Raw genomic sequence first — 15,127 nt, forward strand, 5'->3', positions numbered from 1 at the left:
GTGCTGTTCCTCAGCTTCCAAAGGCCAGCTGGGAAAATGCTTCGTGGCCTAAAATTATGTTGCTGGTATAAAATACTCTTTTTTTGGAACCAGTTGATGGAACCTGGGTGATGTATTCTGTGTTTTTGTAGCTATGGGAGACTACTACAAGGCATCATCAGATTTCAGGCAACAAGCCTGAAGATGTGCTTCTCTTTAAAAATGTGTAGAAGTCCATTGCTTTGCAGCAAAGTATTCAAACGTGCTTTTATGTCCATGGCACTTGAGCATGCACTTAAGTGTTTGTTTTTTGTTTTTTTTAATTAGATTGACTATTCCAAGATGAGTCATTAATTCCAAGATGAGTTTGGTTGACATCTGATAAACATGATTGTTCCAGTCCATTTGTGCAAAGAAATGGATTTTTGCAGGTGCCTTCCTGGGAAAACAGGCCAGGTGCACAGCACAGGCAGGGCTGTGCCTGGCACTGCTCTAGTCTTCAGGGCTGTTTACTAAGAAAATGCTCCCTGCATCATTCAGGACCCAATGAATAATTTAGCAGTTTCATTACTCCACCAGTGCTGTTTTGTTTGCTGGAATATCATCCCATGGTTCAGCACCCATCTGGCTTTAGGCATAAAGCCTGTGGAAAATGTAGAATCCCCAAAGGCTGGAAGGAATCTTTTCTGTGTTGCTGGAGCCCTACAAACTCACAGTACCTCTGATTTTCTGTTTAAGTGAGGAAGTCAACTGCCCTGAGAAACTCAGCATAAATTACTGCATACATATATCTTGTATCCTTTGCAGACTGGCAGTTCTCTCACTGGCTTACTTGGAACCGAAAACAAAGCACACTGGAATTTGGGGAGGTCTTCCAAAGAGCAGATCAGGATATTCTGTTCCACTTACACACTTGGTAAGCCCTGTGAACTTTATTTCAAAATGCAAACAAAATAAGGATTGGTCTGTACCACAAAGTGTCCTTCTCATGCAGGTATTGCACTGGTAGACACTTGGCTTGTAACATAAAATACATCAGGACTGTCACAGAAACACTCTGTAAGGGTGAGAAAAGTTATCAAATACTTCCACCAGACCAGCTAGACAACTGAAAATCTGAAATGTGTGGTTATTAGGCTTGATAGCAACACTCCTATGCCCATGAACTCAGGTCTGACCTTTTCCATTAAAACAGTTCTCTATTAATGGCAGGATCTCCTGCAGAAAATTATCTTATTACTGAACTAATCTGGATTAAAAATGGAAAGCATATATTGGCAACTTCACCTATATCAATAGCAATACGAATAATTGATTTTCCTTTAGACCATCTGCAAGACCAATAAAAATCCAGAAAGACAATTCTGATTTTCAGTCACTTCTCTTCAGAAAGAGAACAAAATCAGTTTGAACTTGAGTAGCAAGTGCCATTCTATGTGAAAAGAAGCAAAAGTTACTCTGACTCACTCACACCTCCTGGTAACTGAGTTATACCAGAGGCTTTCTGTGGCTCCTGTGCCCTCTAGCTTCTAGAAGATGTATTTACCAATCACTCTCAACTTGAGCAGGTTTATAGAGTTCTCATTTCTATGCAGTCACTAAAAACTTGCTAAAACAGAAAGTGAAACGCATTTTCCTCTCTTGCTCCTGGATATAACTTTAACCTGAGACTGAAATAAAGACATAGAAATGTTAGTCTAGATCCTTGTTTACCTTACAGGCATTTCAGTGGTGATATAAACGGGATTTAAAGGTACACACTATATTTGTATCAATTTAGAGTCCTCTGTGTGTGCTTTAAACGAGATTCAGCTCACCAGAGAAATGCCAACCGAACTGGAAATAGCAATGTTGAGGAAAAGGTGAGTTGTGAGACATAAGGGATACTAAATAAAGTCACTAGATGGTATACAGCAAAAAGCACTTGATGCACAAATGGTGGGCTGAGGGCTGTACTTTGTGACACCCAGCAGGTTTCAGGTTGAACTTCTGATAAGAGAGTAACTGCTGGCTGGGGAGGGAAATCACCCAAAAGAAAAGATAATCCTGGTGTCCATAGAGAACCCACAGCCTGATGGAGACAGCAGTTTTCTTGGTGTTTAGGAGGCTGATGGAGCATGATCAGCTTGAAGCTGGCTGGCTGTGAGAGACAACCCAAGTTACTTTTATCTTGACATATCATCAAAAGCACCTGAACTAGAAGTGTTTTTCACTTTCACCTCCCAAATTACAAGCCTCTTTAAGAGTAGAGGCTTTACCTCCAATCCTACCTGCCACATCACTGCAGTGGCACCAGTGGCAGCCTATGAAGTGCAGCTTCTGCAAATCTTACAAGCGATAACAAATAAGCAATGAAAGTTTTGTTGAGAAAGTCACTGGAATAACAGAACAGGGACACAAATCCTATCAAAAACTGCAGTCACAAAGGCACTTCAGTGAGTTAAATACTAAATGCATGTGGTTTTAGAACACACAGTTATAAATCCAGTGTTTTGACATGGCAAGCAAGGTAACACATAGCTCTGCCACTGTCTATCAGAACAAGGTGCAATAAAGACATTTTGTTTCTTCTGAGAACCTAAGCCATGGAAAAGAAGCAAATGGAAGCTTCACATAATGCAAACAAACCTTTTGTACACTGAAGTGTATAACCTTACCAAGAATAAGATAAAACTAGAGAAAGCCACAGCACAGACTTTATGAAAAAAGGCTGACTTTACTTTCAATGTACATAAAGTGCTTCAAATGGCTTGGTCTCTCATCTGCTTATCTGTAGGCATTTTAAACAAAAACTATGGCAGTTTTCATTTAAACTCTGTATTTCCAGTATCTGAAGATCAAAACTATTTCCTTTTTCTATGTAATTCTCTACTTCTATTACATTAAGAACACAAATCAATATTCATTTCCATAACTAATTTAACTCTTAGATAGTATCTTTAACTACGGAATGATAAAGAGGGACTGCATTAACAAGGAGTAAAACCTTCCTTGGAAAATGTACACACACAGGAATGACGCTGGCAACGTTGTCTTCTTCTGCCTCTCTAGCAGGATTGACATGCTAAAAAGTTCCCCTCAGCCTGTTCCATCGATAAAATTTGCTTGAACTACAAGGACTGTCATCCTTCCCCTGATGCACCTTCTTGGGATTCGTTTCCAGCAACAGGCCATTCCTATCCACCACAAATAACAACTATGACATTATTCCATATAAAATCACGGTCATTTAATGAGCTACAAATGGAATTACAAACTATTTATTCAACTATTTTAGGAACATATGCTAACTAGAATAATTGGCTCCCTCCACAAGAGACAGTGTAGACCTGTAACAGTCATTCAAGCACGTCAGCAGAATAATATGCAAATTAATGTGTCTGACACAATATATTTGTACATTCAAAGTGTTTGCAAAGCTACAAAGAAACTATAAAGGGTCCAAATAGCCATGTGATAATGTTTCTTTAGTGTGGTGGGTTGACCCTGGCTAGACTCCAGGTACCCACCAAATTCATTCACTCTGTCACTCTCTATCCTCAGCTGGGCATGGAAGGGAAAATATAATGAAAGGCTCATGGGATGAGATAAGAAGAGGGAGAGATCACTCAGCACTCACCGTCATGGGCAAAGCAGACTAAACTTGTGGAAATCAGTTTAATTTATTACAAACAAATCACAGTGAAATAATAAGAAAAACCAAGTCTTAAAAACACCTCCCTCCCACCTCTCTTCTTCCCAGGCTTAACTTTACCCCCAATTTCTCTACGTTCTCCCCCAGCAGTGCAGGGTGATGGGGAATGAGGGCTGTGGTCAGTGTATCGCACGCTGCTTCTGCAGCTCCTTTCTCTACCTGGGGAGGACTCCTCACACTCCTCCCCTGCACCAGTGTGGGTTCCCTCCAGCAGGAGAAAGTCCTCCAGGAACTTCTCCAGTGTGAGTCTTTCCCATGGCTGCATTTCATGAACTGCTCCAGCATTGGTCCCTTTCCACAGACTGCAGTCCTTCAGGAAGGGGCTGCTCCAGCGTGGGTCCCTCGTGGGGTCACAAGTCCTGCCACCAAACCTGCTACAGTGTGGGCTCCTCTTTCCATGGCTCCACAGGTCCTGCCAGGAGCCTGCTGTCTCCATCAACCCTGGCAGAGAAGGAGGAGGAGGAGGCACTCTCCAACACATGCCCAGCATTCTGGGTCACAGCTGCTGCGGGAGGACAGGAGCTAGTGACCAAAAACACTAACCTGGCTGTCCTGTCCACCTTCTTTCTGTGCTCTAGTGGGATAGGTGGCCTCTCAGGGAGACGCCCGGGGTGGCTGGCAGGCAGCTCCCCCTCATCGCTGCCTCTGCGCCCGCGGTTCGGAATCACACATTGTTCCATGTTTAAAGCCCTCGTGGCTTAGCAGTCAGACTTGAAGGCAATTATTTGCTTTCGTGGAGGTGAAACCAATAATTTAGCTGGCATCACAGCTCAGCCCCAGCCAAAAGAGTAATTGGTGAAAATAAGAGCTGTGGTGAAGCCAAGAATAGAAAGAAAAGATAAATGTTCCAATGATTCTGATTACTCCATAGAATCAGAAATCTCACAGAGATTGGAAAGTTCACAGAGAAAGTATGACAACGTTAGGGGTAATTTGGAAATGGGAATTATTTTCTTTCTGTGGGGAAAAAAAAAAAAAGAGGGGTACTATACTACTTGGACATTACCTGCAGAAAAGAACAATTTTAGAAGGCATAAGGAGCATCCAAAGTGGAGAATAGGGGAAGGATGTGGTGCCTTTTAGAACAGTAAAGAGACAGCAGATGTGTGCACCACGCAGAGCCCTTTGAGCTGCCAGGGCAGCCTTCAGCTGACTGTCAGAGGCAGTGATTGTGACCAGTTTGGAACCAAGCTGCCAGTGCTCAGCCTGGGCGAAGCCAGGTTTAAAGCACCCAGTTTATCTCTAACAAGTATTCACCTGTTCTGAGACATTTCAGTCTAGAAAAATGCACAGGCCTGAACTCTCCAGCATGTTTTAAACTCTTCACCTCTTAGAGATGTTCAATCTGCTGATTAGACATGACAATGCTGGATTAGACAACCAATACCAAAATTTACTACTGCCTGATATAAGTTGCTTTTGGCAGTGTTCAGTGTCAGAAGCAATAACATTAGCTCTGCTCCTTTCTCACACTGCAGATAATGGAAGCTTTCAGGAAGATGAATTAAATTTCACTAACAGAAGAAGAAAAAAAAATTGCCACTGTGGAAGTCCGCTTGGATTATTTCAAAATGATGCTCTATCAAGACGTGCAGCAATGTCCTGGTGACCAATCCTGAACCAAAAACTGAGTCAGATCTAGAAGCAGAACACCACCTGTCTCCTGGGAAAAAGCACACAGCTGAAGAGCTCCTGCATCTCTGTTTTGGCAGCTGCAAAGGTCCATGAGGACACATACCGGTTTCAGCTCCTGTTCTTCATCACCTGGTACCACACCAGCTGCCCCAGGACTGCCTGATACCCCCCAGTGGCACCACAGCCCTGCACAGTGCCTCTGGGGGCTCCTGACAAGAGCAGGAGTTTGCCTCCTGTCACCAGCCCAGGTTGCGTACCCTGTTCACATCCAGCTGGAAGCTGCACCCACCTGCAAGGCAAAAGCATCTGAGGGATCCCTGGACGCCGTGCTCTCACTGTGCTTATTCACTGGCCACAAGATGGGGCTTTTTTATCCCCCCATGAGCTCAGAGCAGAGGATTGGGCAAAATTCATAACCTTTCATGGGCCCTCAGTGATGCATGCGTCCATATTGGCACTGAAAATCCAAACCACTGGAAAACAATTGGCAAATTCAAACCCCAAAACTCTAGTTGCATGAGAACAGTCTACAATAAATTATCCTCTGATAATATTCTTTTCCTTCTCAGAAATTTCTTCCACTTTTGCCTTTACTTGCAAAGCACTCTCCCAAGACTTCATTTGCCCACAGATTTTAAAAAAACGTAGTGGTTAAAGAAAACACACACAGACAAACATCTAAAAATGTTAGAACCAAACTATAGTCAGGCTGACATTGCCTCATCAACAAGAACATAGACACTCGTGCATGAATACAGAATACTAAGTAATTTGGGTTTGGTGCCACTCAGGTATACTGCACCAATGTTATACTTTCCACCAGCTTCAAATATTCTTAGAATGGCAGTGTAATCAAAATGGAAAGACAAGTACATTAGAAACCACACTTTTCCTTTTTAAATGCTGATTCCAAAATAGATTTTCTCCTGGGTGGAAGTTTGGGGTTTACTTGAGAGCTGAAAAGTTTGGGTAATATTACCCAGAACAGTACCTTTTAAAAATGGAAGCAATTTCTTCCACTTGTTCACAGTCAGTAAAAGCAACCTTCTAGCAGCTTTGCAATTCTTTCTACCATGCTTACTACCTTAAAATTTAAAAATTTTTATTTAAAATATTACTGCTTACAACTCTGCTTTTCTCTAGTTTCAGTAACAATCTGCTTCTTCTAAAGCTCTGAGCAGCTCCGTTTTTGTGGTGAAGGGCTTCTCTCCCTTCACATCATGGAAAAGGTTTTTTGTGTTCACCCTTGCTTCCACAGTGCTCAGCCCTCTATCCTTTACAGGGATATGTACTGCTAAGTGTATTGCATTGATGTGCAGACAGATTCTCAGGAGAAATGAGACAGAAGATAGAACAGGAATAGATCTTGAAACAGGAAAGTAGCTAGTTCTTCCTAAGGAAAAAGAAAACAAAAATCAACACAAAAACCATGTATCAAAAGTTTCACCCAAATTTCCTACACCCAGGACAATGTAAAAGCCAGCACCAAGGTTACTAGAATGTTTTACTTGTTAGGTTTTTGTACAATGTTGGTCTGAGGAAATCCCTTTGTCTGACAGAAAAATGCATAACTTTGTTAAACTGAAAAGAAAGGCTAATAGTTTTTAAACTAGATGGACACTACAGCTATCATTCAATTACACAGAGCCTCAGGTGTGTCTCAGCAGAGAATGGCTAGAAATGGAAAAATAAACTGCTTGACCATTTAGACATTAAAGCCAGGAGGGGCCTATGAACATTGCCTGGCTTCTTGTTGAATATGAATCACTAAATTGCAAGTATTCACCCCAAAAACTGTGCTTGCATTTTATCTTGGAGATTAAGCCATTAAGTGCTGTAATAGGAAACAAAAGAGACAAGGTGCAGTGGCAGGGAAAGAGGACCTGCAGTGACAGGGAAAGGTGAGGTAGCCAGGTGATCCCAGCATATGACCCCCACTTTGTGTAAAGAAAAATGGGGAAAAATACCTGAAACATAGGAACAAATGCTTACAGGCTCCAAAACTGGCAGTTTGGCCTAACCCAAGCAGATCCTTGGGTTCATCTCCTACAAGGCCTGCTTTGTACACTGACTTACCGGAGCTGGTGTTCCCCAAGGAGTGAACCCACAGCCAGGAACAAGCATGCTCTGGAAGCACTGTCACCGGGCAGCATCACTGTCTCCACCAGGCTGGCCAAGGTCCCCTTTTGCATTACACCTGCAGCAGAGACACGCAGAGACATCGTGAGAACCCCCACCTCTGCTTTGCACAGCAGGGTGGAGTCTCCCTCACTGGAGATATTCCAGAACCCTCTGGATGCAATCCTGCGTCGTGTGCTTTAGGATGACCCTGCTGGAGCAGGGAGGTGGGAGCAGATGACCACTGTGGCCTCTTCCCTCACCCATTCTGGGATTCATCTGAACTGATGAAGCAGATTTTAGGGTCAGGCTGTAAAGCACGAAACAAATCTAAACAAATATCTGACTCAGCTACTAAACTGAAACAGCAGCAGCTTTGAGAAGGAAGTTGGCAGCACCACTTACAAGTCCATGGAATGCATCCAGCTACCCTCTTCTGCACTCACTCTAATTATTTATCCCTGATCCCTAAATAGACTCTGCCTCAGGATTGCTTCAAAGAAATGTACATTTCCGTAGCTTCTCTTTCCCTTCCTTTCGAATTCACTTTTTTGACCTTACACAAAAATCTACAGCAGATGTCAGGCCGTTTCATCTGAACTACAGCCTGTATAAAAATATTTAGTCTTAAACTACACATGATTAAATTTATCTCCATCTTTTTACTAAATGTATCTGTGGCTTCTTTTTATTTTTCTTGCAGAAGTCAAAGTAGTGTCTCTTGGTTCAGTTGGGGTTTTTTAATATATATAAAAAGCAGCTATTCTTTCTGTCCTGAACTTTTGACTCAAACCCTAGTATTTATAGTTAATAAGGCTGGAGCAGATCAATGGACTAGCTGATCTGCCATGATGTTGGCTTAGTGCCACATGTATCCATAAGCGTGTCCAAATGAAAAATCAGTTTCTCAATCCAAGTGTATCTAAAATACTTTTTTTAATTTTGCGTAAATTCACAAATAATACAATATTGAAGTGATTTCTTTTTTTTTTTTAAACATACTGTACAATCAGGATAGTTAAGTGTTTTACATCAAGGCACAGCACACTGTATAATACTCATATGCCTTGCCAGGCAGCAGTTTAGTATAATCCCCGAGATTTGGCAGTAGGGCCAGGATAAGTAGCATGGATCACATAAGCTGGAAGATAAATAAATAATAGATGCCGTCACATTTTATTTGAAATAGAGTTGCATATAAAAAGAATATACAATAATTTAACTTTAATAACTAGATCCTCTTTTACTATACATAACAGAAGTGTTTTCATTTGTATTAAATAAAACATTTTCAATAGTAGGATGAAAAATTAATATTTTTGGCGGTCTTGGTTTATGAAGAAGAGTTGCTTCCATTAGAAATTAAAGTCGAGTTTTCAGTTTCATTGCGATCTGTAAGAAAGAAAACCAGAGTTTACTGATATGTTGATAATGAAATGTTAGTGCTAAAACAAGCAAAGAATTCCAAACAAATTGTTGTGTTTAGTTAATGCACAGTGAAGGTAGTTACCTAAGCACAACATCTCCAAAAGCTCTTCTTCACAGTCTAGGTGTCTTTATTCTATTTGTAACATCTCTTTTCTTTTTACACTGTTACTTGGCCTGCCTTCTCAGAGGTTACCCATGCAGCTCTGTTATTCCCCCAGCAAAACTAAAGTTTTGGTGATGCCACAGGTTCTGTTTGGTGCCATGTACTTACCGTGTTCACATCACCATTCAGCTTCTTATATCTGGATGCTTCTTCTTCGCCTGCCAAAGGCCTTGGAGCCCACATTGGTTGGGACAAAGTTGTTCTTGCCCACTGCCCCTGACCTGCTCAGGAAGTCTGCCAGGCGGTGGGTCACACAGGTGGCTGTGTTGCAGGCCCTCTTCTGTGCTGTTACACTGCTTTTCAGGAGGAAAAGGAAGAGTTAGATCCCACAGCATGAACCCTGCACGCAGTGGAACATCACTATGACGAGCAAAGACTCTTCTGTAGGATTAAAAGCAGGCTGGCTGTGCAGAAGGCATTTGCGCCTTCCGTGTGCACAGCTTACATCTGTTAAAGATGCCTCTTTATGGTTTTCTCAGTGTCAGGCTCACTTTACAGAAGCAGCTGGACTGAAGACTAAATCCAGGCCAGATTTTCAGCAGCACCTGGGCTACTGCCTTGCCTCCAGCCAGGCATTATGGCCACAGAGAGGAGCTGAGGAGGTTCAGGTCTGGAGCACTTAAACAATCCCTGCTTCCTCCAAAAGCTCACATTTGTATTTAGCTTGAGGTGCTCCTGAAAGGCAGTAGCAGACACAGTCTTCACTTCTCACTCCAACACCTGTGCTCCCTAACAGCCAGAAAACAAATGGAATTGCAGCATCACTGATGACTACAGGAGCTTTGTCAGTGACTATGACAGGGCTGTACCTGCTCAGCAGCTGACCAGCTGCTTTCAGAGCTGAACCACAAAAACACACAAACTGCTTCCAGGAACTTAGTGGGAATGGGAGAACCTCTCTTTCCTGCAGTAGTAGAGACCTCTTTCTACTACAGCACTTCACCGTGGAGCACTTCAGACTTTGACAGCATTAGTTGTGTGCTCACAATTCAGCCTACAGCTAACAAGTGTGCCAGACGGGGACCTGCAAGGAATATGCATTCACACAATCCTTGCTTAAAGAGTTTTCTACTAAAGCAATGATTTTTTTCTTGCAGTAGGAGGGATTTTTCTCAGCTAAGCATCACAAGGCAGTTTATTAATGTTAACAATGAAGAGTTGTTTTTAACATCTATGCCAAGTTTTTGAAAGAGGCCTCTGATTAAAAGATAGATGCAGTGCTGCAACAGAACTGTAAAGAAATCTGGGTTTGGCTCTTAATTCAAGACAACATAATGTAGGTGAATTGTAAATCATCACAAATATTTTAAAGGTACATATGTTTCAAATATAGTGCAAAGACCTATTGTAAAATAAGAAAAGAAAAAAAACCACAAAATTCTTACCTGGACATGTTCAGTACCCAGTTTTAAACAGGATTACATTTCTAGTTTGTTTGAATGAATATGTATGAGTCTTCCTGATTTCTTTGCTTCTCAGGGTCCCTACCAACAGGATTGCATGCATGCCTGATTACAGCAGTACATATCAATGTATACGTAGAACTTTGACTTCTAAGCTCTCTTTCAACTTTTCTAGAAGTTACTAGCATTGCCTCTCCTGAACATTAAGTTGTAAAATGTTTCTAGCCTCACCTAGAAATCTCACATTCTAAAACAAACTCTTAAACCAAGCAGATCTAATCCTTATAGAAAAATAGGTTTATTGAACAAGTGCATGGGCAAGCACAAAAGAAAGAATCTACTTGTACATTTAGCAGCCAGAAATGAAGAACCCTGTTTCAATTTTTTTTTTTAATCAGTGTCTAAGAAAATCATTTGGAATGTCAAGGCAGTGCTGATCATTTTTATTTATTTTTTCTCCCCTAGCTTGGTATGCATGTTATGTTCTCTGTCTTCCTACCATTAGGTCCACCTCAAACATTCTCTGTCGAAAACAGAACCAAAAGAACACAGCAAAGTTAGCAATCAAAGTTAGATCCACATGCATCAGGTTAAAAAAGGGAGAGGGGAGAAATAAGCATGTCTAGTTGTTTCCTAGCGGTTCCCCATAGTTTGCATAGCGTTCATGTTCCAGGTCACTCAGCACATTCCGCTTCTTGCCAGGAGTTCCAGCCCCGACGTCAGTGCGAGGGTAAGTTTGCAATTTGTGCAATTCTTGAGACAGTTTGCCCAGCACACAAGTACTCAGACTGGCACAGCGTTTGGAAATGGGTCTATCCAGGCTGCAGGGGGGAAAAAAATAAAAACATGCCCAAAGGAAGAGTAACCTCAAACATGCACATTCATGCATTTCTTCCCTACATAAAAATCTACTGTTAGGAGACTTAAAAATTCATTCAAAATAAATCCAAACTCTCAGCATCACATTCCATGCAAGGCAAGTTCATACATAAGCAGTCAGAAGGAAAACACTATTTGTTAATGAATCCAATTTTGTTGACAAGCAAGTCCATTAGCCTTTTGGATGCCCATATAGTCAGAGGTCAGGAAGTTGAACCGCCCCTATATTCCGCATGCTGTTCAGTGCCTCATCCATCCCCATGCATTGCAATGCAAATCCTGTTAGGATAATGCAAGTGCTCCTGCATGCCTTTGGTCCAAGGGAGAGTGGCGCTGCGTGCATCGGGGAGGAACACATCCCTCCTGCCAGGGACTTTCCATGCCTTACAACAGCATGCACTTGCACAACAGAGAATCCAAGAGTGACTGAGTAATCCCCTAACACTCCCACTGGGAAGACGTACCTTTTGCTGCCATATTTTAACACAACCCACTCATTCAAGCTCAAATCGCCCTCCACTTTCAGAAGTAAGAGACAGAGGCAGGTTAACTAGGTGGAAGCCATTCTCTTGACACCAACACTAGGATGTCTCTGCAGTATCATCCTTTACCAGTTAGCCATAACCCCAAGAAAATAAATAGACCTTGACCTGCAGAGGGTCGTCTCAGATGACTTTGGCTAAATATCAAACACATAACACTCCCACATTGCTTTTCTGCTGCCCAGGACTGCAGTCCTTACCTGTTCCCCTCAGAGGCTTGCTCCAGCTCTTCTGCTGTCATCTGTATGAACTCTTTCACCAGCGCATTTAATAACCTCCGAGCTTCGTAATCACTGAGAGTCACTCGATCCGTTATGGACTCCAAGCCAGGTCTGGGCAGAGGCAAGGAAAACAGGGGTTTGACAGGCACTCCTGCATGTCACTGACAGTGCCTTCCACAGTGTGACTACGCAAAGCCCGCTGCGCTCCCCTCATGCGCACCGTTAGGCACTCATAGGTGGGATCAAAAAGCCACAGCACAAAAAGCAGCCACCTTTCTCCTTCACTGTGGTCTGTTTCCCTCACAGACCTCTAAAGAATATTAAGCATTTTCATAGCATTCAGACAGAGCACTCAGCAACAGGACCAGCTTCTTACCTGACTGGGGCTGCCTGGAAGCTGTCCAGCTGGCACACAACCAAGGCATAAACAGCAAGGAAAGGTGAAATCTTCAGCATAACCATGATTTCCTCTCTACAACAAAGAGGTACATCAAGCAATGGCAGTTTTCCAACCTTCTCAATCCTGCAAGTTCCACTAAAGAGGTCATTGCTTCCTAGCCACAAGTAGCACAAATATGAAGAGCTTTATATTTTAAGTTCACCTTTTTGTTTATTTTGATTAGTGCTATTATGCTTTCATTTTCTCAAAATTTTATGGTAGCTTAGCACTATTACAGGGCAGAAAAATGTGGCTTTTCAGACATGCAGCTGTTTGCATTCAACTTAAAGCACCTTTCCTCAAACTGGCAGAAAATACGTTCCGGTAACTACTGTACACAATGTCTCAGACAGTGTGTCTGACACGGACAGATACAAATCAAAAGGAAAAACAGTAAGTGTTTAACATGTTTAAGAAAGAAGTGCCCCCTTAGCACTTTACCTGAAGCTGCTTGCTTCTTGCCAGCCAGCACACTAACACCCCAGTTCAGATTACACTTTAAGAATTAAGTAGTTTAATTTCAATAAATATTTCTACTCTGAAACCAGAGAAGAGGATAAGTTAAAAATCAGTCATAAGCACAAAACCTGTAAAATTTGCTGTTATTGAAGATCTGAGATACAGCTCTCTCACAGCATCAGTGTCTTGGACTCCAAGGAGCACATCATAACCACCACATCATCCTCATTTTTGCCAGCTCCCAATACTCGACGGGAACTGCGAGCCCCCTTCCAAAGGACGCCCCGCTTCCCCGAGGCTCCCCGGGGCGCTCTGGCCGTGACCTTTGCCGCAGCACTTCGTCCTGGCCGGACACCCCACGTCGCGTCGGCGGGGTAAGGAAGTGACCGACCGGGGAAGGACTGTCCCCCCCGCCTCGGCTCTCGCTACCCGCGTACACGAGCATATGAATGGAGGTACCAGGGCCCCGCGCTCTGGCAGGGACTCGGCGCTGCCGGGACCCGCCCCGCGCAAGAAGCCGCGGCCGGCGCGGCGCTTACCGGGGTGCGGAGCGGAGCGCGGCCGGAGGAGCGGGCGCGGTGCCGGTGTCGCCGCCGATCCGCGGTGTCACGCACTGCCCGCCGCCCCCTTTATACCTGCCGCCGCCGCCGCCTGCGTGGGCGCCCGCGCGCGCCCTCCAGCCAATCCCCGCGCCGGCCGCCCGACGGGGCCCGCTCCGCCATTGGGCGCCAATTGGGCCCGGCGGTGACGTCATGGCCCGCTCCTTGAGCGTCCCATTCACAAAAAAAGCCGCGGCGCGGGGCGAGGCGCGGCCGGGGCGCTGCGCACGGAGGGGCGGGGGGGCCGCTCCCGCCGCGCCCCCGCGGCACCGCTCACGCGTGGCGACCTCTGCAGCAGTGGGACCGCATTGCAGAGCGGGGCCCACCCTCCCCGGGAATTCCCCGGCCGCCGCCACGGCTCCGGCGCGGAGCCGGGTGTACGCGGTGCTCTCCCGGCGCCCCGACAGCAGCCGCGTGTGGGTGGCGGGGGCTCCGCGCTGGCGGGCACGGGCGGGATGTGCGGCGGGACAGGGGCAGGGCGGACGACAGTGCTGATCGCTGCCCGAAGGGAGCACACCAGAGCCCCCTCGGTTCCCCGGCAGAGGAGAGAGCGCTGGCGCCGGCACCCGCCGCTCCTCCCCGGGGCGAGGGACGAGTGACACCTGCGAGCAGCCCCATGGAGGCAGTGAGCGGCTCCCGCGGTCTGCCCTGCCGGGCGCCCGCACCGCCCCCGGGCCGGAGCCGCGGAGTAACTCCGCGCTCCTAGAGGAAACCATCAGCATCACCACCGTCTCCACCACACAACTTCAGGGGCAGGTGCAGCGCCTTTCCGCGCACGGAAGAGGCGCCTGGGGAGGGGGGCTCGCCCCCGCGCTGCCCGGCGCTGAGCGCCGCCGGCGGGGATTACCGGGCAGCTGCCCTCCGCCCATGCATCACCCGCCAAGGACCCTCTGTCACGGCGGCCGCCGCCGCACCTGCCCGCTCAGGATGTTTGCCCAGGCGGGTATTTGCCCAGACGGGTGTTTGCCCAGGCGCAGCAAGCACCGGCCCGGCGGGGGCGACCGCAGGGAGACGCGACACGGGGGAGGGACACAACAGCGCTGCCGCCCGGAGCGGGCGTGGGGAGGGGGAGAAGCAGCCCGGGCGAGATGCTCTGCAGTGCCTGGGCGCAGAGAGCGCTTCCACCGCCTCCCGGGAGACCGGGAGCGCCTTTCCTGCCCGCCCGAAGTCGCTGGGCGTTTGCCGAGCACGGCGGCAGCGGCAGCCCCGCGGCACACGGGCTGGCGACGGCCGCGGGCGGGGATGCGCAGGGCCCCGGACCGTCCCCGGGACCCCCGGTACGACGCGGCTCCGCCCATCCCCGCCCCTGCCCTCGCTCCCCTGCATCGCTTCCCAGTTCCCGGCGGCTGCGGGCACCGCCGGCGGCAGCGGTGAGAGACGCCTATGCCGCTGTCGCCGTCCCCGGCGGCGACACGGCGGCGAGCAGAGCCCCGCGCACACTGCGCTCACACTGCGCTCACACTGCGCGGCCGCGCAGGGAGCAGGTGACCAGCGTGGCTGGATGGCGCGTTTCGCTGTTCAGATGGACAGGGAGCTTTCCTGGGAACATCCCGGCGGCTCCTCGTTCA

At 46.4% G+C, this 15,127-nt stretch overlaps 1 protein-coding gene across 3 annotated transcripts; it reads right to left on the reverse strand.

Moving 5' to 3' along the window:
* Window positions 1-8,345: 8,345 nt before the first annotated feature.
* Window positions 8,346-13,577, reverse strand: CALCB (calcitonin related polypeptide beta). Of its 3 annotated transcripts, none has more exons than XM_039553449.1 (5): window positions 13,500-13,577; window positions 12,439-12,534; window positions 12,042-12,173; window positions 9,126-9,310; window positions 8,346-8,818 (listed from the first exon to the last, which is right to left on the reverse strand). In XM_039553449.1, exons 2-4 carry the CDS (start codon window positions 12,522-12,524, stop codon window positions 9,151-9,153), a joined length of 378 nt encoding a protein of 125 aa, XP_039409383.1. In that variant the 5' UTR covers window positions 12,525-12,534; window positions 13,500-13,577; the 3' UTR covers window positions 8,346-8,818; window positions 9,126-9,150. The 3 variants fall into 3 exon arrangements, with proteins under 3 accessions (XP_039409383.1, XP_039409382.1, XP_039409381.1); XM_039553448.1 differs by having other exon boundaries at window positions 9,126-9,313; XM_039553447.1 differs by lacking the exons at window positions 8,346-8,818; window positions 9,126-9,310 and adding an exon at window positions 10,697-11,241.
* Window positions 13,578-15,127: the final 1,550 nt, after the last annotated feature.

This window comes from Corvus cornix, chromosome 5 (genome assembly GCF_000738735.6).
Source record: "Corvus cornix cornix isolate S_Up_H32 chromosome 5, ASM73873v5, whole genome shotgun sequence".
NCBI lineage: Eukaryota > Metazoa > Chordata > Aves > Passeriformes > Corvidae > Corvus > Corvus cornix.